This window comes from Oreochromis niloticus, linkage group LG20 (genome assembly GCF_001858045.2).
Source record: "Oreochromis niloticus isolate F11D_XX linkage group LG20, O_niloticus_UMD_NMBU, whole genome shotgun sequence".
Taxonomy (NCBI): Eukaryota; Metazoa; Chordata; class Actinopteri; order Cichliformes; family Cichlidae; genus Oreochromis; species Oreochromis niloticus.
The window spans coordinates 36,146,743-36,168,402 of NC_031984.2; the positions used below are offsets into that span (position 1 = coordinate 36,146,743).

A 21,660-nucleotide genomic window follows, 5' to 3' on the forward strand; every position below is an offset into this window, starting at 1 on the left:
TATTTGCCATGCTTGGAGCAATCTTGGAAGAAAAGACTGTAAAGAAACAGAGAAGAAGACAACAGCTGAGTTGAGACTGTGTTTGTTGGAGCTTTGAAGGCCGAACAAGACACTGTGCAGAGAAGGACCAGTGAGAGATGAAGCTGGACGAGTTTGACTGTGAGAATACAGGATATGATTGGATTGAAATTGAAGCCTGAGCTCATGATTGTTTAGGGATGTCCACCACATCACAACAAAGAGGTAAACAATACAAAAGGTAAAAATAATCAGAAAATAACTGACAACTATATTAATGAATTGAAAACACACATACACAAATTGTTACAGGTGAAATTATTTTGAAATGAATCAGAAGTGAGATAGTTTGAATCCAGAACTTAGAGAAAAGATGCATGAAGTAAAACTGATTACAATATAGGATGCAATGAAGATGCAGCTTACACTTAATTAACATGATCACATGACATGCAACGGAGAAAGCAGCTTACATTCAATTAATGTAGATTGCAAGGAAGAACACGCTTACATTCATATTCATGACATAAACATGACATCATTGGTATTTGTGACAGGAATGAGAGAGAAGTGGGTCGTTTAAGCACTCGTGATGATAATGAAAATGTCCTAGTTTTGTTATTTTCAGGAGTAAAGCAGACCCGGACCAGTTCTCCAGATGCCGCGGTCGGAAGGAAATTGTAGGTTAACATCAATGGATAAGTTAAGGCAAGTTTCTGGTTGAATTGTTCACAGAATGATGTGTCCATGAACCTGAGAAGCAAGCCCTAACACCTGGCTGAAGACTAGGAGTGCTTTATTTAAGGTGGGAAATTAAAACAGAGGGTTAGTAATTCGGGGAAGGAGAAAACTGACTGCTTAACTGGAGAATTGGAAAGGTGTGTGTGAGACTGTGAAGCCATATATGCAAAAATAACACACACAAACATACGCAATGAAGACCAGCTTGCTACTGGTATGAGTGATAGAATGGTGTGAATGTGTAATAAAATAGACCTAAGCTTGAAGATGAAGTTGACTCAAAGGGGTTATATGACAGGGGAGTGAGCTATGGAAAACAAACAAAAGAAAAGTAATTAAAGTAGTTTTATAAGAGTGAGTTAGGAGTGCTTTTGCACTGATTGATAAAAGTAAGTGATTAGTATAGAAAGAAAATGAAAATAATTCAATAAGGTGTTAAGGTTTCAACATGTATTTCTTTTGTGACGTTGACTTGTTGAGATAAATCAGTATGCAAATTAGCTGGAGTGAAGACACTTCCTGTGTGCGCGTGTGTCTGAGGCTTTCAGTTCAGGAGACAGAGCGGTGGCTATTGAGGATCATTTGGTGAAATATAATGGTAAAGTAACACGATAATTGATTACGGTGGGCAGGTCTGTTCAGAGGTGCAGATTTGGACAAGAAATTTATAATTTAGTGTTGACACATTGTTATAACGTGTTTATATTTTAGGCTGAATCTAAGTATGGTGAAGTGTCTAAGGAGACGTGGTTGTGTGTAAAACGGTGCAGCTTTTGACAAGGTGTTCAGTGCATTGAATGGGTGAAATTTAAGATTGTTTAAGATTTTTTGGGGCTGTTGTTTTTCATTTTAATAGAGGGAGTTTTGATAAACATGGACATGTCTAAAAGGGCCCATAGTTTTTGTAACAGTGCACTTAAAAGAACCTGTCAGGTGATTTTGTTTTGTACTTTGATGAGCTAATAATCAGCTCTCTTTTTTCTCATTTTTGTTCTAAGCAGGCCTGGAAGAAAGTGAACTGACAGCGCTGACAAACAAATATGAGGTGACCTTTCCAGATTTCAATGGGTGGAGGAAAGGCTACCTGTGGGGACCTGATCAGATTGAAAGTCCCTGTCTAAAAGATTGCTGCGAGCCAATCCAGACAAAAACCATAAAGAACTATTTTCTAAAAAAGAGAAAACAAAATAAAACAAATGAATGAGCTCATGTTGCTGAGAGTGAAGACTCTGATTATTTGCGAGGGAGTCCACACTATCAGCAAGACCTGATGTTAATGCATGTGAGTGAGTGTGTGACGGAGCAAGGAGTTCGAGAAGATTTGACATAATGATGTCAAATCATTATGATTAAATTGATTTCATTCCTTAAGCACAGGTTTTCAGGGCCGGAGCAGAGAGGAGGATTGCTGAGCTGTTCTGAGAGATGATATGGCTAACCTTTTTCCTTTAATTTCTTAAGCCCGGGTGATGCATTTTGAGTTTTTGAGTTTTTATTTATTTGGACACATCTATTCAATTCAATTCAATTTTATTTATATAGCGCCAAATCACAACAAAAGTCGCCTCAAGGCGCTTTATATTGTACAGTAGATAGCACAATAATAAATACAGAGAAAAACCCAACAATCATATGACCCCCTATGAGCAAGCACTTTGGCGACAGTGGGAAGGAAAAACTCCCTTTTAACAGGAAGAAACCTCCGGCAGAACCAGGCTCAGGGAGGGGCGGCCATCTGCTGCGACCGGTTGGGGTGAAAGAAGGAAAACAGGATGAAAGACATGCTGTGGAAGAGAGACAGAGATTAATAACAGATATGATTCGATGCAGAGAGGTCTATTAGCACATAGTGAGTGAGAAAGGTGACTGGAAGGGAAAAACTCAATGCATCATGGGAATCCCCGGCAGCCTACGTCTATTGCAGCATAACTAAGGGAGGATTCAGGGTCACCTGGTCCAGCCCTAACTATATGCTTTAGCAAAAAGGAAAGTTTTAAGCCTAATCTTGAAAGTAGAGATAGTGTCTGTCTCCCGAATCCAAACTGGAAGTTGGTTCCACAGAAGAGGGGCCTGAAAACTGAAGGCTCTGCCTCCCATTCTACTTTTAAATACTCTAGGAACAACAAGTAGGCCTGCAGTGCAAGAGCGAAGTGCTCTAATAGGGTGATATGGTACTACAAGGTCATTAAGATAAGATGGGGCCTGATTATTTAAGACCTTGTATGTGAGGAGCAGGATTTTGAAATCAATTCTGGATTTAACAGGAAGCCAATGAAGGGAAGCCAAAACAGGAGAAATATGCTCTCTCTTTCTAGTCCCTGTCAGGACTCTTGCTGCAGCATTTTGGATTAGCTGAAGGCTTCTCAGCGAGTTTTTAGGACTTCCTGATAATAGTGAATTACAGTAGTCCAGCCTGGAAGTAATAAATGCATGAACTAGTTTTTCAGCATCACTCTGAGACAGGATATTTCTAATTTTAGAGATGTTGCGCAAATGGAAGAAAGCAGTCTTACATATTTGTTTAATATGTGCATTGAAGGACATGTCCTGGTCAAAAATGACTCCAAGGTTTCTCACAGTGTTACTGGAGGCCAAGGTAATGCCATCCAGAGTAAGAATCTGCTTAGATACCATATTTCTAAGATTTTCAGGGCCGAGTACAATAACCTCAGTTTTATCTGAATTAAGAAGCAGAAAGTTAGCGGCCATCCAGGTCTTTATGTCTTTAAGACATTCCTGCAGTTTAACTAATTGGTGTGTGTTACCTGGCTTCATGGATAGATAGAGCTGCGTGTCATCTGCATAGCAGTGAAAATTTATGCTATGTCTTCTAATGATGTTGCCTAGGGGAAGCATGTATAATGTAAATAGAATTGGTCCTAGCACTGAACCCTGTGGAACACCATAATTGACCTTAGTGTCTGAAGAGGACTCTCCATTTACATGTACAAACTGGAGTCTATTAGATAGATGTTCACACTCATTCACACTGATGTGTCCAAATATAAAGGGGGAATTTAAGGGGTAATTTGAAATGGGTTCTAGGATCATTTTATGACTTTTGGGGTTGTTGATAATTTAGATATGGTAAAACTGAGGCAGAAATTGTTAGTTTTAAATAAAGTTATTTTTAAAGTAAAATGAAACTCCCTTGCTTTATTTAAAATAGGCGAGGCCAAAGGCCTGTAGCTTTTAACTGTATAGCTCTTAACTTGCAGGGATGGCGTGGAGTGTAATGAATGAATGCAAAACATGCTTACAGACACAAACATGACATAGATTTAGTTTATAGGGCAAAGGTGGAACACATGGTGCTTTTTTCTGCTTAGCAACTAGTGAGGCAGACGGTGTTAAAGATAAGTATGCAATAAGTGAACAGGAAACATGTGAGGGTGAGACGGGTGAAACAAAATGTTGTAGATAATGGAAACTTGTCTAACTGGCATTAACAGTAATTTTTGCATGTTATGTATATGCCTGAAGCAAAAGGAGGCGTAAATCCTGATAGAAAGTTTGAAGCGTGCTTTCTAGCGCAGATTTAGGCTGACATGGGGATGGTGTATATTTTACCTGGGGTGTGTTTTATAAAACTAAAAGCGTTGCTCACACACATAAAGAGCATTGAGATTAAGTAAAGTTAATAAAAAGGATAAAGCCCAGAACATGATATTGTGAACCAAGTTTGAATAATTAAAGGAACATTGGATGAACACAGTAGATTAGTGAGGTGTAGCAGAGAGAGGCTTTTTGTTTTCTATCCTTTACAGGAGAAGATTTCAGGACCACAGCGACCACAGGGGTGGCAAGAATCCTGGAAGCCCCAGACCGAACGGAACCAACCAGAGAAAGGAGAAAAACAGAGCACAAATACACCTAGTTGTTTATATTACAAAGAAGATCAAAAGCTTGTTAGACACAGGTTATAATGGAAGCATAAAAGGGATGAGAGGAACTTTACATAACATAGAAATCCTGCAACAATTCGTAAATTGCCCAAACCCAGTGTTCAGACCGGATATGCGCTACCCGTTAAAGGGGGCGAAGAAATCAGGCCTAAGTTTGAAAAATGAAATGGGTTCACTCGATAGAGGAGGTTTCCAAAGGTTGAGAAAATAATGTAGGACCTTTTACCAGGAGAAAGCTAATTGTATCTTTTACACTTTACAATGTGCACTGAGGGAAGTCAGGAATAGTTTAAACTAGGATTGAAAAAATTAAACTAGGTGAAAAAGGGGGTGTAGCAAGTAGATTTAGGGCAGCTCACAGCCTGGCGTAAACGCAAGGTGCCGTCACACAGCTTAAGTTATTTGTTTGATTTATTTTTATGACAAAATAATAAGGAAACATTGAAAACATACAACCCGTTGAGGAGACAGATAGGGTTGGGGAATTGAAAGGTTTTGTTTGTTTAGCATAATGCACTACAAAGTATACAAAGTTTATATAACATGATGCAAACACACGAATCAGAGACACGTAATGAGAAAACTGATTAGAATGTTCCTTACAACTACATGTTTATTGTATGCAATGATATTAACTATGGCTGTGTTGTTTATTGTCTATATTTTGCAGGGCGCTCCGAACCACTTGTCTGAACACGGAGGCCAGTCCAGCCCAGCACTTCCTGAGACTGTAGTTGCTAAAACAGGATCGGTAAAAAAGACAAAAGCGCGAGGTGTCAGGTAAAGGTGATGAGTGTCTCAGCAGGAATAAGGGCATAGAGTTGAATTATGGTAAAGGGTCTACCAGCTCATTCACGTTTGATTTGTGTGACGTCATTAAGTGTGCAGGAGCTAGTAGTAGCTGGAGAGCGTATGATCTCCAGGTCTGCAATCACCCCATGATATGCTATGGGTAAATTTAGTTGATGCAAAGTCTAGGCCGCTCGCAGAAAGCTTAATCACCATTCTGACTGATCAGATGGTAACTTCGGGAACAGTAGCTCAAAAGGAACAGGAACCAAAAGGGAGAGTACTTCTGACAACAGATTACTTTAGACTGAAGCTCAAGGAGTTGATAAAGCGCGCCACGGGTTTCAAGGACAGTAACCTCTGGCTTGATTGGGTGGCTCAAAATGCTAGAGAACAACATGTATCTGACTGTGTTGCCTGTGCTTCAGCTAGGTCACGGTTGTTTACAGAGCCCGCACCATTGCATTAGAGGATGAGTGGGGCTATGATTGTATGTTACAGTTAACTAGAAGTGCAGTGACTACTGGCAACTGTATTTTGTTGTCCAGACTTTTCCCTCCCATTTCAAAGCAGACAGCAGTGGGACCATTTATGCTAAAATAAGATAATTACATGTTTACAGATAATGAAAAGTACAAGGTGGGAGAGATCGACCCAACTAGGTGTGCTGTCACACTCACGGGACGAGCCACCAACAATGTAAGCGACCCTAGCACGGTAATTGGAACATTGGCAAGAAGTGGGCTCTATTATTACTGTGGGGAAAATATTCGTGTTCCTATGGGAAGCGTAGGGACATGTGCGATGGTGCGATTGGGAGCTCCGCTCATGCTTATTGGAAATCAGGTAAAGGCTATTCCACAACATAACACGCGAACTTTAGCTGCCATACGTAAGAGATACATTTTGGCCAAAAGAGGGACCCAGGGTACACATGCATATGATCCTCGTTTGAACTCGCCGACCTGGATAGACTCCATAGGAGTGCCCAGGGGAGTTCCTAATGAGTATAAGCTGGTAGCTGCAGGATTGGAGAGTATATTTCTTTGGGTAACGCCTAATAAAAATGTTGGCCGCATTATGTTCATTACAACCTGCTGAGACTCTCTAACCAAACCAGGGACGCCATGATGGGGTTCGCAGAACAATTGGGTCCGAGTTCACTGACGGGAGAGCAAAATCGAATTGTCTAAAACCATGCATGAGCACTCAGGTATCGAAAATCTGCTGGCGTCCTGGATGACATCTGTGTTTGGACAATGGAAAGGTGTGGCTATGTCAGTGATGTTTTCTTTGACTGTATTTTTGGGAATACTGGTCATCGCTAGTTGTTGTATCATTCCTTGTGTCAGAGGATTGTTGGTAAAGATAATGGCAAGGGTTGCGAACCCTGGCTGGGTTGAGGGCATCTATTAGATGAACTTAGAACCCATAAAGTGGGGCAGGGAGTGATACAACATAAGGTGTGGTGACATTCCTTGTCGGAATGTCAGAAGAGGAAATGTGGGGATTCAGAAATTCTTTTATTCCTACTATATAATCTGCATTATTATGATTGCATTAAGAACATGTTTTACAGCATTGTTTATCAGTAATATTGTTTACAGGGTTCATATTGCATTGAATATGTTTGTCATCACATTCATTCTATTCACAGGTTTAGTTCATTTTATACACATTGCATATCTGTGCTTGTTTAGAGTTGATGTTCTATCCAAGAGGGTTTTAAGCTTCACTGGTGAGAGTGTCCAGGTGATACATGTTGAGGGAAGATGAGAACATAGCAGGTTAATTGCATGCATGCTTACAATACACATAAATCTAGTAGCAGGCCTGAGCGAGGGCCCAAGTGTCTTCTGCTTCTTATTTGAGACCTGCGCCAATTCAGTTTACTTAGTGATTGATGCCGAGGGTCCATTCCACTAGATTTCCACTAGAGAGGGACCCAGGAAAGGAGCAGAGACCACTTAAGCATGAAGTGTTTTCAAGTGGGAGCTGGCGTTTTATTACTGGACCACGTAGATGACATGAGGTTATTGTCTGATTTGCTGAGTCAGGGGACGGCTAGAGAGGGTCAGAGCGAAGGCAGTGGACCTGGGAATGGATGGATGCCATTAATGGATCCAGAGGTGACAGAGTGGGTCGAAGAGTGAGACAAGAAAATGGTGTAGTGACGTAAGACAGGGAATTGTGGAATTACAGGGATTATTTTACATAACCATCATCTTTATCATTGCATTAATTATCATTTCATCCAAGCATTTATTGAAGTTGCTGGCATTATGTTATAATTTGTATTACAGGGGTTATCATAATCAAATATTAACATGTTTATTACAGGTGCAGTTATAACCACTTTAAATCGTTGAGTTAAATCTATAATCTTAAAAGCTTATATGCTGAGTATATTATTACAGTAAAATAGTAGCTGAGCAAAGGCCTGAATGTATTCAGCTTCTTGTTGCATTTGAGTCTGCCTAGCAACAGGTGACAGAAGGAGGACAAGTCCATGGGGACCTCAAAGGCCTGAGATCATCACCATATTTGGATGGATGCCAGAAAGGGGAACTTCTGTGTCTGCATTTATCTCTTAAAATTGATCATTGTCTGTAAAAGAGGCAAATAATGTTCTTAAGATGCAAATTATGTGCTTGTAAACGCATGAGGGGGCGTCATAATACCCTGATGTTATAAAAGCAATCTGAGGTGTATTTTTGGACGGGGATTTACAACTGATGGTTTCCAGTGAACGTCTCCCCACGCTGCGTGTATTCATTAAAATCAATTGTTTGACTGACCTCTTCTGGACCATGATTGTTTTACTCTCGTCCTCAATTTCGGACCCGTAACATTGGCTTTCTAGCATCTACCTTGTATTAAACACGAACAAAACAGAGACCATGATCATAGCTCCTCCTGAACTACATTTTAAAATCAGTCAGGTTCTTGCCCCTTTCTGTCCTTCTGCCAAGTCAAATATTTGAAATCTGGGAGTAATACTTGATTCTTCTCTGGGCCTGGACTCACATGTAAAATCTCTGTCTCGTTCCTGTTTTTTTCATTTAAGAAACATTGCTAAACTGTGAAATATGGTCTCCTTAGCTGACCTGCATTTATGTCATCATGTTTAGATTATTGTAATGCTGTTTACCAGCTTGGATAAATCATCTCTTTCTCGCCTCCAAGCTATACAAAATGCAGCAGCCAGGCTACTAACACGTTCTAGCAAGCGTGCTCACATTATTCCTATTTTATATTCTTAACATTGGCTGTCAATAGATTTTAGAATTTGCTTTAAAATTCTTGTTTTAACATACAGAGCACTAAATGGCCAGGCCCCAGATTATTTTTCCAGGCTTCTTACAAAATACACTGCTGCTCATTATCTCTGCTCACAGACTCAGAGCTTGTTGGTTGTCCCCCGTACACCACATTTTTATTTACATGTAACCTTTTATATTGTGTATATCGTCTATTTTGTTACTTGTTTATTTTAATCTTTGTGTACAGTGCTTTGTGACTGCCTGTCTATGAAAAGCACTTAATAAATAAACTTTACTTACTTACTAACTAAACTGTCAAGAAGCATCTCTGTACTGAGTAAAGCGAAATGTATTCTACGTTATAAATCACTGTGTGTACTGTATTTCACTTATATTACCATACTGGCTGCTGTCTTAAAGTCCAGAGTAATACATTCAAAACTTCACTTCAACCATTAAAAAAAAGAGTAATTGGGATCATTAATCAAGCTGGATTTAGATAAAAAAATAAAAGATTAGTATTATAAGTCCCAAATCTTGAAGTTCATGGACCTAGAAATATAAAACTGTACGTGATGTAATTAGTATGGGACATGAACGTTACAACAAAGGTGGACATGGAGGTGACGTTATACCTGCTGCTCGGTCTGTGGCTTTTCATCAGATTCGGAGACCACGGTGTTATTTTTTGTAGACATTTCCCTCATTGTCCCTCATTGTCTCAGGTTATAGACTGAAATACCAAGCTATAGACAGTCAGTGACTGTTGTTGAGGACATAATAGTTATGGAAAAACTCTGACACTAATTGAAAATGAAAGAATGCTTTTTGGATAAATGGCTATTATATGAAATAAAGAAAGGACTCAAATTATTGAAAGAGCCAGAACTGCCCCACCATGACTGGCTTGGAACTGTTGAAATGTTTCATGTATGTGCCACCAGTGTTGATGTTTTATAAAGATGGCAAATAAAGTTTAAAAGAAAAGAAATGTACAGAGGATGTTTTTTGACAATGAAGGAGATACAACCTGTGGGGAAAGCTGAATTTGAAGTCTATTAATGCACAAACAACAGGTTTTTTTTGTTATGTTTTTTTAAACTGTGAATGTTCAAGCATTATTCAGTTCAAAAATGTTTCAAAACCTGTTTTTGGAAGAAAATGAAATGAATGGCACTGATGACTGATATTATATACAACTATGCTAACAGATATTGTAATCCTATCTATTATTATACCCATCTTTATACTTACTGTGAAGAATAGAAATATTTTACTGCTATTATTTGCTGCTATTTTTATAATCATCATTACCATTTCATTATTAATAGTGATGTTGCATTCAGATGCATTCAGATGTTCAAATATATGGGTATTATATTAGTCTTTATTACAAATCCAGAAGAACCACTTTAAATTGTTGAGTTGAATCTATAATTTTAAAGGCTTTCGAATGTTTTTATATTCTTATACTGAAGTCTTCAGTGGGTGAAGCACTCAAAGAGCAGGGACAGGAAACACGTCTGCAAGGCATGCTTTTGCAGAAGTGAAACTGAAAGCAGACTCTGAATGCAAGTACTGTGAGTAGGATATGAAACTGTATTAAGCTTTTAGTAGAGACTTTTGATTAAAACATTTATTCAGTAGATTACATATATAGTTCCAGTTAGGTTATTATATGTAAGGATGAGCCTCTGTTCTGGTGAAAGGTCAGAAGTGCAACGGGTGAGATGTGAGAGCATGTAAGGGCGAGACACCCATAAACACACATACAGACACATATAGTGAGAGAGGTCATGACACGTACGCAGTACACAGCACGCACGCGCCCCCGCACGTGCACGCACACACATATTAGATATAAACTCTTACCTAAATGAGTCTAACTGCAAAGTTTGGGTGCGTACGTGGTAGTCTGTTCCAGGAAGTACACCAGATGTCCCAGAAGATAAGCGACAGCGAAGACAGCTGAGAGGAAGCGCCTGGCTTCGACCCGAAGAAGATGTTCTGTTTTAAACTATGTTAAAAGTCATTGTGGTTTTGAGTTGACGTATGCTGTATTAAATCTGCCTAGCAACAGAAAAGGGGGCTGTACTATCTTAACCCTATAAAACCGTTGTCTGAATATGGTAAAGCAGTTCAATACTGATTGGGTTGTTGAACTCACACGTGTAATTCATTAAAATGCTGTCTAATTTGCACCCGGCTGGATCTGTGGTTATTTTTGGATTTCCCCTCAATATTCTGAACCTTAACATTACATTTGTCTGTTCTTTTTTTCCCCTCTTTTTTGCGTGGGGCGAGTGTATACAGCCATCTGAGGGGGAGTGGGGGTAATGATGAATATGGTGAATAGAATGTTGATAATGGGGTCGGGATTCGGACTTGATGATTGAGTGGTTATTTTTATGTCATTTTGATTTTGTTTATGCATGTATCTGTGTGTATGTGTACGTATTGTTTTGGTTGTTTTATATGTCCAAAATAAAAGTTCATCGTCATCATCTTCTATTATAGATTTATAATGCTAAACCGAAGACATCCAACAGTGAGTTTGAACAATGAAACTATTCTTTAGTTTTCCTGCAACAGTGACAACAAAGCTTATCTACAGATTATCTAAAGTTGCTGTTGAGGTGGTTGTTGATTTAACCGAGATGCCTCAGATATAATGCAACTCAACTGTCTTGAACAAGAGCTGGTGATAGTAGTACCTCTGTTCTTGAGATCTACTGCACACTGAAGGCCCACACCAACCAGAAGCTGCAGCAGATGGAGAACTGGTTTATGTAATGCTATAGTTTTAGGCCGCTGAGCAGAACAAGAGTGAAGCTACTGTTCTGAGCGTCCAATAGAGTAGAGTTGGCACAACTGATGTTTGGTCTGTGTGAGTCTGTCAAAAGTAGATTTTTTTTGGTAAATCAGTAGTGAGGTTGCACATTTAGTGTTTTGTGTTTAATACAATTCATTGGACATAACAATTAAAACATCCCATTATATTTATATCTCTAAAACTGCATTAATAACTTACTTTGACGTGGTTGCTCTCCTGACGCATGACTTCCTGGTTAATACACAACTGCTCTCTTGAGCCCAGCACACACACCTTTGGCCTGAATCAACAGAGACATTGGAGAACTGGATTACCATAAATAGCCAAGAAAACTAGAACAGACATGAGGTGCTGGACTCAGTGAGGCCTCATTGTAGCATATGTAATCACCCTTTAAAGCCCCACTAATATTTGGTTAAATGCCACTTAGCAAGTTGCACCTTGATCATACACTTTTAGTAGCTTTCAACAAGCTTCGGGATAATTTTGTCACTTTGTGCAATGTACAATTTAAATGGATTTGGGTTTCGATTCATCCATGTAGGTAGCTGAAAATTGCAGATGAGCTTGAAAGTGTTGATTTATGAGCATATTGGTTGACAGCCTCAGTGCATGGCAACGTAAAATCCACTTCACTGTGGACAGTGAAGCTAATGCTGTAGAATTTTCCAGGTTATGGTAGGCTCCAGCTTTTGTGGTTCCTGGGTTGTCCATCCTAACCAAGTTTCCTCTCATTGGATGGCAACAGTTTTAACAGGGTCTTCTTCCAGACCTTGCCAGCGGTGACAAATAACTTACTTATGTACAATTGTTTCAAGAACTGATGACCTTGAAATTTGCAGTTGTTTTGAATTCCTCCCCAGATTTTATAAAATAAAACTGTTTTATATTGCAAACAGCTCTAATTCAGACAATCATGCATAATCAAAAACTTATATCCAGTAGTTTTTAGAAATGCTTACCTGTATGAAGTGTTCTTTAACTCACTAATAACTTGTGCAAGCTGAGAATGTGTCCTCGATGCGTATACGATCTTGGGGACATCAGTGTAGTAGGCTTGAGAACAATAAGAAAAGACAATTAGGGCTTTATACACTGCTGAAAAAAACCTAATAGAACACCTGTTAACATCGTATAGCACATTGGGCCTCATTTACTAACAGTGTGTACGCACAAATTGTGTGTATGAACATTTCACGCACTGATCTGATTTATCAGTATTTTCGTTCCTGAATTTCTTCACCCTACTGGGCAACAAGACCTGCGGGGGTGTCACTGGAACAGCCTGCCGGATCTGAACCCAAGCGGTGCTCTGTTATAGTTTGCCCATAACAAACACCATGTTTGAACGTAAGGATGTCCCATAACTGCACATGGCAGGACACCAGCCCAGGACACCCTAGGCTGCATGCAATGATTTATTTTGTAATTGTGTCATGAGATCTGCAGCTGTATGTTCTGGACACTCGGGTAAAGAGAGGTGCTGAGCTGTCAACGGATTACCACCTGGTGGTGAGTTTGATCGGGTGGCAGGGGAGGATGCTTGACAGACCTAGTGCACCGAAACGTATAATGAGGGTGCGCTGGGATCTTCAACTCCTTACTCTTGCAGAACTTAGACAGCATTCCGAGGAGATTGGGGACATTCAGTCCGAGTGGACCATGTTCAGCACCTCCATTGCAAGGACATGATGTTTAAATATTAAGAATATTTAAACGTCATGTCCTTGAGAAATGGGAGAGAAATCCATCAAAGTCCTAGCACAGGACACAGCAGAGCTGCATCTGGCCCTTCAGCTGTTCTATCAACTATTCATCAGAAGTGGCAATGATTAAACCATTAATTAAAACGCCATCACTTAACCCAGATGTCTTAGCTAATTATGAGCCAATCTCCAACTTTCCTTTTATCTAAAACAAACAAACAAAAAAAACAAACCAAAACACACAATATTAGTGGTAAAACAGCTAACAGATCATCTGCAGAGGAATGGCTTATTTGAAGAGTTTCAGTCAGGTTTCAGAGCTCATCACAGCACAGAAACAGCTTTAGTGAAGGTTACAAATGATCTTCTTATGGCCTCTGACAGTGGACTCATCTCTGTGCTTGCCCTGCTAGACCTCAGTGCAGCGTTCGATACTGTTGACCATAATATCCTATTAGAGCAATTAGAACATGCTGTAGGTATTACAGGTACTGTACTGCAGTGGTTTGTATCATATCTATCTAATAGACTCCAATTTGTACTTGTAAATGGAGAGTCCTCTTCACAAACTAGGGTCAATTATGGTGTTCCACAGGGTTCAGTGCTAGGACCAATTCTGTTTACATTATACATGCTTCCTTTAGGCAGCATCATCAGAAGCCATAGCATACATTTTCACTGCTATACCCAGCTCTATCTGTCCATGAAGCCAGATAACACACACCAATTAGTTAAACTGCAGGAATGTCTTAAAGACAAAGACCTGGATGGCCGCTAACTTTCTGCTTCTAAATTTAGATCAAATAGAGTTCAGTGTACTCGGCCCTAAAAATATGGCGTCTAACCAGATGCCATTATCTTGTTCTCCAGTAACACTGAGGAATCTTGGGAGTCATTTTTGAACAAGATATGTACTTTAATGGACATATTAAACAAATATATTTCAGGATGCAGGATGTGGGAGAGAGAGATGGATAGGCTGCTATTTAGGAAGTTGCTGTGTGTGTCAAAGATTGGCGAAGACACTAAGGTTGTTCTCTGTTCAGTTAAGTCAGAGTGCTGTCTGCTGTTTTCCACACCACACCTCTCTGCGTAACTGTGGTGTCAGAAGTGGGATTAATTACCTGTGAATTAAAGAGGAAAACACACTAAATGAGAGAAGCAGGCTGTGGAAAAACCAGTGGGACAAGGAAAAAGTCCCCTTCCTGACATGGAAGAAAGAGAAGGTGGAAAAACAATTGAGCTAGATCCACCACCAGAAGGAGCGATGGCTGACGAGGATGATTTTGAGCCAGTGATAAAGATCTTTCTGAACCTGATATCTTGATGAAATTAGAGAATTCATTTGGTGGCCAAAAGAACAGAAACAATACTGCTTGAACAAATTAAACAGCTGAGCGATAATATACCAAAGCTGCAACATTATGTCTATTCTGAACTTCTCTATCAGCCTTCTGTCCAGAGTGACATTTCTACAACAGCTGCCTCAGCTATCAGCTGTGCAGCCACCTCATGGAACCAGTGAGCACTAAGCTGAGCCGCCTCCTCCATCTCAACCACTCCGTGCACAGCCTCAACAAGAATACCAGAGTTTAAGGAAGGTGAGCATCCTGAAAGTTTCTTTGTACGATTTGAACGCATAGCTAAAACACAGGGATGGCAAAGCCCTTGAGGCTTATGCTGACATGGATTAAGAACAGTCTGACTCTTATGATGCTATTAAAGCTGCAGTGTTATCTAACTTTAATCTGACAGAGGAGACCTACAAATACCAGTTCCAGAGCACCAGGGGAACTGTGTGTTAGAGAAACCTTCAATCGGATAAAGGGGCTCTATAAGCGATGGATGCGACCTAATAGTCAGAGTAAAGAAGAGATTGGGGAAACCGTCATCTTAGAGCAGTTTCTTCACATGCTTCATCCAGATGTCTGCACATGGGTGAAGGAGAACAATCCAAAGACAGAAGAGGAAGCTGCAAATCTGGCTGAATGTTACCTAGCTCCCCATAGATGACTGTGGGGAGACCAAGGTTTGTGGAGGTAAAACCTCCATGGGCAACTAGTGCTGAAAGCTTGGACCCTAGGGGTGGTAAGAAACCTATACATTGCAGTCAAAGGCACAACCTCGATTGCTATTACTGTCAGCAGCCTGGTCAATGCTTCTTTATGACTGTAACAGAGTAGTATAACAAATGTCTTTCTCCTGGGTGTAATTAAGTAAGGTACTGCATTATGTTTAAGAAAAGTGTTGTGTAGTAACTTTTTTTAAACTTTACTTTTTTGGAGTAATGACCCCAACGATGATCACAGCAAAGAGAGGAAAACCCTCCAACATGCACAAACATTAGACTACGCAGGATGTAACTGATTTGCATAAAGGTAATGTCTTTGATATACTCCTCAAAGCAGAGCCATTAAGAATCGATAAGGAATCGAATCAATAATTGATATCGATTATGGAACTGGAATTGCTAAATTCTTATCCATTTCCATCCCTACCAAAGTGTTTGCTCATAGGGGGTCATATGATTGTTGGGGTTTTCTCCGTTTCCTTGAATTATTGTAGGGTCTTTACAATAAAAAGCGCTTTGAGGCAACTGTTGTTGTGATTTGTTGCTATATGAATAAAACTGAACTGAATTACACTACATTCTCTGTACACAAAATATAGAGAAAAGGACGAAGTATTCCAAATTACACAATCAATGACAATCAATGGTGATAGGTCTGATGAATCAAAATATCAAAGTTCTGGTTCAAATTATTGTCAATATGTTTGGAGGATGTCAGGAGAGAAGTACAACAGAAGTGTCTACAGTCATCTGTAAACCACAATCGAGACTTTATGGCTTAGGACTGTATTTCAACAGGTGGTGTTGGACTTTTGTCAGAACTGGTGGAATTATGAATACAGACTTTGATCCAGCATGCAATACCATCTTAAAACCATCTGGTTATGAAAAATTAAGCCATTGCCAATGATCCCAGACATAATGCCAATGCTTTAAAAGCATACTTGAATAGAAGAAACACACAATGGAAGACCATCAGTCATGGATTAACCTCCCAAGACCTCACCATTACTCACAAGTGTGGGACAGTGATTGGAACACAACGCAGCCGACAACCAAAGAAGAGCTTTGGAGCATGCGTTGAAAATCCAAAGGAAGTATTCCTGAAGAAATCACAACAAACCTTGCCTAAGAGAGTTCAGACTATGCTGAAGAATAAAGGTCATCATACCAAATATTGACTTCCATCCTTGTTAGACTTGTACAAATGCTGATTTTGCCTTATGTACAATATTTCTGTGTATGTTTGGACACATATACATGTTTCAGTAAGTTGTTATTTTCCTAACAAAATATAAAAGTGGTTTGAGCACTCAAATAGAGTACAAAAGCACTACAAAGGAAGTAGTCCATTTACCAAAATCTAAAGAAACCAGTGCCAGCTCATTTTGTTTTGCACAGTAATGTAAGCACACAGCGTATCTGTATATGTGCATATGTATCTGTTATTCTTTTTTGACCTGTAAAATTAGAAATGACTGATGTGCAGATGATACAAACATACTTGGTTTGTCACCATCAGTGGCAGCTGTCCCCCAGGAAGACAGAGGTGTGTTTGGAAACATCTCCTTGCCCAGCCTCTCTGCTATCTTCCGGGCAGAGATGGTGCCCTTGAAGTTCTCCCTCCAGGCCAGGGTGGCGCACAGCAGGCACAAAGTCTTACCTGTGCCTGTGGGGCTCTCCAGAACACCATTGACTTTCTGAAATAACCAGACAGGTAAAGCTATACAGAAAAACTGCACATTGTGATGGTGACAATATTGCAGTATTAGAGACTTTCAGGCATTAGACTATGCTTCTATGAGCAAACATTTGGCATTGTGGAGAAAGATCTCCCTTTTAACAGGAAGAAATCTCTAGCAGAACCAGGTTCAGTTATCAGGGCAGTTATCTGCACAGATCAGCTAAAAGGTAAGGAGGTAAATAAATAAATAAATAAAAACAGCACAATGTGGGTCACGATCCATTAGGTGATAATTGTGTGCAAGTTTGATTAAATTCCGACCAGCACTGTAGAAGTAGAAATTCTTGTGACTTGTGGATGGAAAGGTGGATATATACACCTCGCCATGGCACAAAACAAACTATCAGAGCAAGCAGACAACCAGAATGTTCAATGCAAAGATGGGACGTCCCCCAGCAGCCTAACCTAAGGATGGTTCAGGGTCACCTGATCCAGTTCAAAAAGGATGGTTTGAAGCCTAATGTTAAAAGCAGGGAAGGCGTCTGGCTCCAGAACAAAGACTTAGAGGTATTTCAATAATAGAAGAGCCTGATAAATTTAGGCTAAGAACCACAAGTAAGCTGTGGTTCAGAGAAAATATGTTATCATTCAAAAACAATCAAGTCATTCATACACATGAAAAGACGGATTTTAAAATCAGTTCTCAATTTTACATGGGGGCTATTGTAAGGACAGGCCCATGATGTGAAGGCTCGTTTCATATCTTTTTTTCCCCATCAAGTATTAAAACAGATCTGGACTGTAACCAAGTCAGTTTATCACCGATCTCTTTTACTATGGAGGCATGCTGAAAATCAGTGCCTGTTTACATGAAACAACACACTCTGGAACACATTATCGTGTGTGCTGCCTTTTGGTGCCACTGTCAAAAAGTCAGGTTCCTTTTTTGTCAGGGCTAGGTCAGGTGATCCTGAATCCATCCTTAGTTATGCTTAGGCTGCTGGGAACTTCCCATGATGCACTGCGCGTTTCGGCGTCTCTCACCCCTTCTCACTCACTGTGAAGAGTGGTGTTCAGCACTCTGCCTTAGATTATGAATAATTATTAATCTCTGTCTCTCTTCCACAGCATGTCTTTATCCTGTCTTCCTTCTCTCACCCCAACCAATCGCAGCAGATGGCCCCGCCCCTCCCTGAGCCTGGTTCTGCCGGAGGTTTCTTCCTGTTAAAAGGGAGTTTTTCCTTCCCACTGTCGCCAAAGTGCTTGCTCATAGGGGGTCATATGATTGTTGGGATTCTCTCTGTTGTATTATTGTAGGGTCTACCTTACAATATAAAGCGCCTTGAGGCGACTGTTGTTGTGATTTGGTGCTGTATAAATAAAACTGAACTTGAATTAAAAACCAATATGAATGTACAATCATTTCTTCAACCCAGCTGTAACTGTAGCGACACAATGGAAGAGGTTACAAAAATCCAGTGGTGCACACATCGCCACAACATCGGCATTACATAGGAATGTATTCGATAAATCACACTTCATCCAGTATAGCACAGCGACATATTGCCGACGTCATTTACCTCCATTTCACCAACACTTTTTCCCTCTCTGGCCAATCCTCCTGGGGATTTAGTGTGTCTTGAAAATAGAGCATGAATTTTGAATGAAGCTAGCAGTTTGAAAATAGAAGACACAGAAGATGAACAGTCATTTACATAAAATAAAGTGAATTTTCATATCACATTAACATGTTTGTCTGAAAACTATTGAGAGTTTACTAACACTAGTTAATGATTATGTCCTGTTGCGGATGGCACCCTGTTAGTAAGCTTTGCTTAGCTGCTATGTTGGGCAGATAACACATTTCATGCCAGCGTTCCTCAACCATAAAAGTCAAAGTACATTAAAATAAATTATTTTCCAGCATTTTGTTTTTTACCACAGAGTAACTCCATTAACACATTCACCTGGAAGAAACCTCTTTAGTTGAATGTTGCGGACTCTGATTACAATTAGTTCCCTTAATGGTTGCAATCTTAGGAGTAAAATTCATATCAAAATACACACACCTGAAGATGATGAATACTCTTCTACAAGAAGAAGATGGAAAGTCTTGCCGTTTAAAATTCATTCATTTTGTGTATTTGTACAGTCCTGAAAGATATCTGTGCATTCAGCTGCACTCGATTACTCCAACTGAAGATTACAATTTCATGTAGTAACTTATCCCCCCCTTCCCTTAAAGTGCTTTGTTCCTTTATTCATTCTGCTGTGGGCTAAGAAATATTTATTTCATTCAAAATTTGAAAATGTGGCAAATTTATAACAGAACAATAATAGATTCTGCATACAGCTGGCTCTTTTTCCCTTTTCTTTTTAAATGTGCTGCATCAGAATTCCCTTCAGTCACAGTCTTGCTGTGAAATATTAGTGCATGAATGTATGTTTGAAAATAAATCAACATGCAAAACCATTACTTTCTCCTTTATTAAGGATATGTCGTCTTTCTGTCATCTTCAGTGCGTTTGAGGTTTCAAAAGAGGTTATACATGTGCCTGGATCACTTTTCATTCCTGAGCAGATGTTTGCAGTAGCCTACACTGAATTTTAGAAAGGAACTAAGTATCTAAGTGCTTTTTTTTTTTTTTTTTTGCTTAATTCATAATGCTATGTATGAGCTGAGGTATATTGTGTGTTATAAAAGCTATCGCCAGTAGTGGGCACCACGCCATGTTATGTGTGTGTGTGTGTGTGTAACTTCTTCAGGTATATGATAACAAAGAGAAGAAGACGGAATGTAAACAGCTAACGTGTGTATCTGTCTGACTCTTTATAACTCCTGCTTAGTGTACCGACACAACAGGGGGAAACATGACACATAATATTCTATTATGGTAGAATATAGGAATGCTCGCTGTATTTTAAAGCACACATTACACCACGACTTGAGTGAGAAGATCAGCCTGTATGAATATGGCACAGAGAGCAGTAGGAAGTCGCTAAAGCAGTGCTAAGATACGTAGATGCCACGGCCACCTGAAACGCAGGCAAAGCAGCACTAAGCGACCTGTTCCCAAAGATGAAACAGCGCCTATCCCGACAGACACAGCAGATATACGTCGGCAATACGTCGTTGTGCTTTCTGGGAAGCGACGTTTTGCGCGAGCAGATGCGAGATCACTTCTGTCATGCGGCAAACGGTGAGCATGGTGGCCGTATAGCCGTGGCTGTTCAGTACTGCCCCTTTGCAGTTTGTTTCCATTAACACACATACACATGACAGTCGATTCTTACCTTCTGAAGACATTCGATTACTTTGTTCATGTATGCCTTCTGACATTCGTACGGAGAAAAAGGGAAATTTACAGTCACTCCGCTGAGAGTCAGTGAAGGCATTCTGTCCTCTGGCGTCAGTCGGCAGCAGCATAGACGAAAATCGTTGTTGTTGTTGTTTAAAATCCAGAGAGGTACTTCTTCTGTTTGACCAGTTTAAATGGCTGAACTGTGGTATAATGTACTTTTATCATTGGCTCGTTTAGGCTTAGTAGAAAGGAGTTCTCAATCCCAACTATAGTTGTTTCGCGCCAGCTTTCACTTAACTTGCTCATGCGCACTGTGACGCTGACGACTGGTGCGTTCAAAGGGTCACGGAATCCTGAACACTCCAACATCAACCTTTTATCTAATTTTCTAACCACTTTTCTCGTCTTCGATGGAAAAAGTGAGCAGGTCAGTAAGGGCAAATGGGTAGGATAACTCATAAGGAGAAAAGCGGCGCACTGAGAATCGCAACGACTTTTTACAATCTCCAAAGTATTGATGTCTGCCACGCTGAAACTACGACGTGCAGAAGATGGACTACAAAACGCGCGTCGATGCCGGTGTTGTACCTACAAATGCCGCAAATGACTTGGAATTGTAGCGAGGCTTTGAAACAATCTGAAACCCATCTCCACAGTGACATCTACTGGCCAATTTGGCTATTACTACATCTTGAAAATACCTTTCTGTGTAACAACGACGCAGACATGCCCTGCACAATTCCAAACAAAGCCACTTACTAATTACTACTCAGACTGTCAGTAATTGTGATCAGCAGATGTTTTCATACAAACAAGAGAAGAAAAATAATGAGACTGTTAAAGACACATCTGTGACTATAGTGATCGGTGTGCTTCAGCAAATTTCTCCATCTGTTAACATTCGCGCTGCTTTATAAAGCATACAGAGAAAAGACTGCGGTGTTCACTGTAACGACCACACTGATTTACAGCTGATTTTGCTCACAGCCCTGAAACTTTGAATGTGTTTGTTTGACTTTTAAGTTTTCTAGGAGTTCGTGTCATCAGGTTTGTTTTACACACTGTCAAGCAAAGCTAGAAGCTGGCATAGCGTTTGGTTTGATTTTAATTAATTTAAAAATATACATTTAAATGAAAAGAATGCACGTTTTTTTCCTTCTTTATAAAAAAAGTTAACATTTTCATGGGATAATTCTGACCAATAGTGAACCTGCATAAGAAAAAGAAAAAGAAAAACACATCTGTCATGAAAATTGTTAAGAAATAGATCGCCTGTAATTAATTAATATGTTTTATTGGCTCTTTTTATAGTATAAACATATTCTTTATGGGGACGCATATGTAACTG

At 39.8% G+C, this 21,660-nt stretch overlaps 1 protein-coding gene across 2 annotated transcripts in view; it reads right to left on the reverse strand.

Moving 5' to 3' along the window:
• Positions 1–20,838, reverse strand: part of LOC100709275 (regulator of telomere elongation helicase 1) — a 64,864-nt gene extending 44,026 nt beyond the window's left edge. The window contains exons 1-4 of one of the 2 annotated variants that reach the window (XM_025901769.1): positions 20,305–20,838; positions 16,831–17,026; positions 12,512–12,605; positions 11,748–11,829 (exon numbers count right to left, since the gene is read on the reverse strand). In XM_025901769.1, the coding sequence (XP_025757554.1) occupies positions 11,748–11,829; positions 12,512–12,605; positions 16,831–17,026; positions 20,305–20,406 (474 nt within the window). In that variant the 5' untranslated portion in view covers positions 20,407–20,838. The remainder of the gene's footprint in view (positions 1–11,747; positions 11,830–12,511; positions 12,606–16,830; positions 17,027–20,304) is intronic. The other variant, XM_005458806.4, reaches the window with a different exon arrangement.
• Between the last annotated feature and the right edge of the window lie 822 nt (positions 20,839–21,660).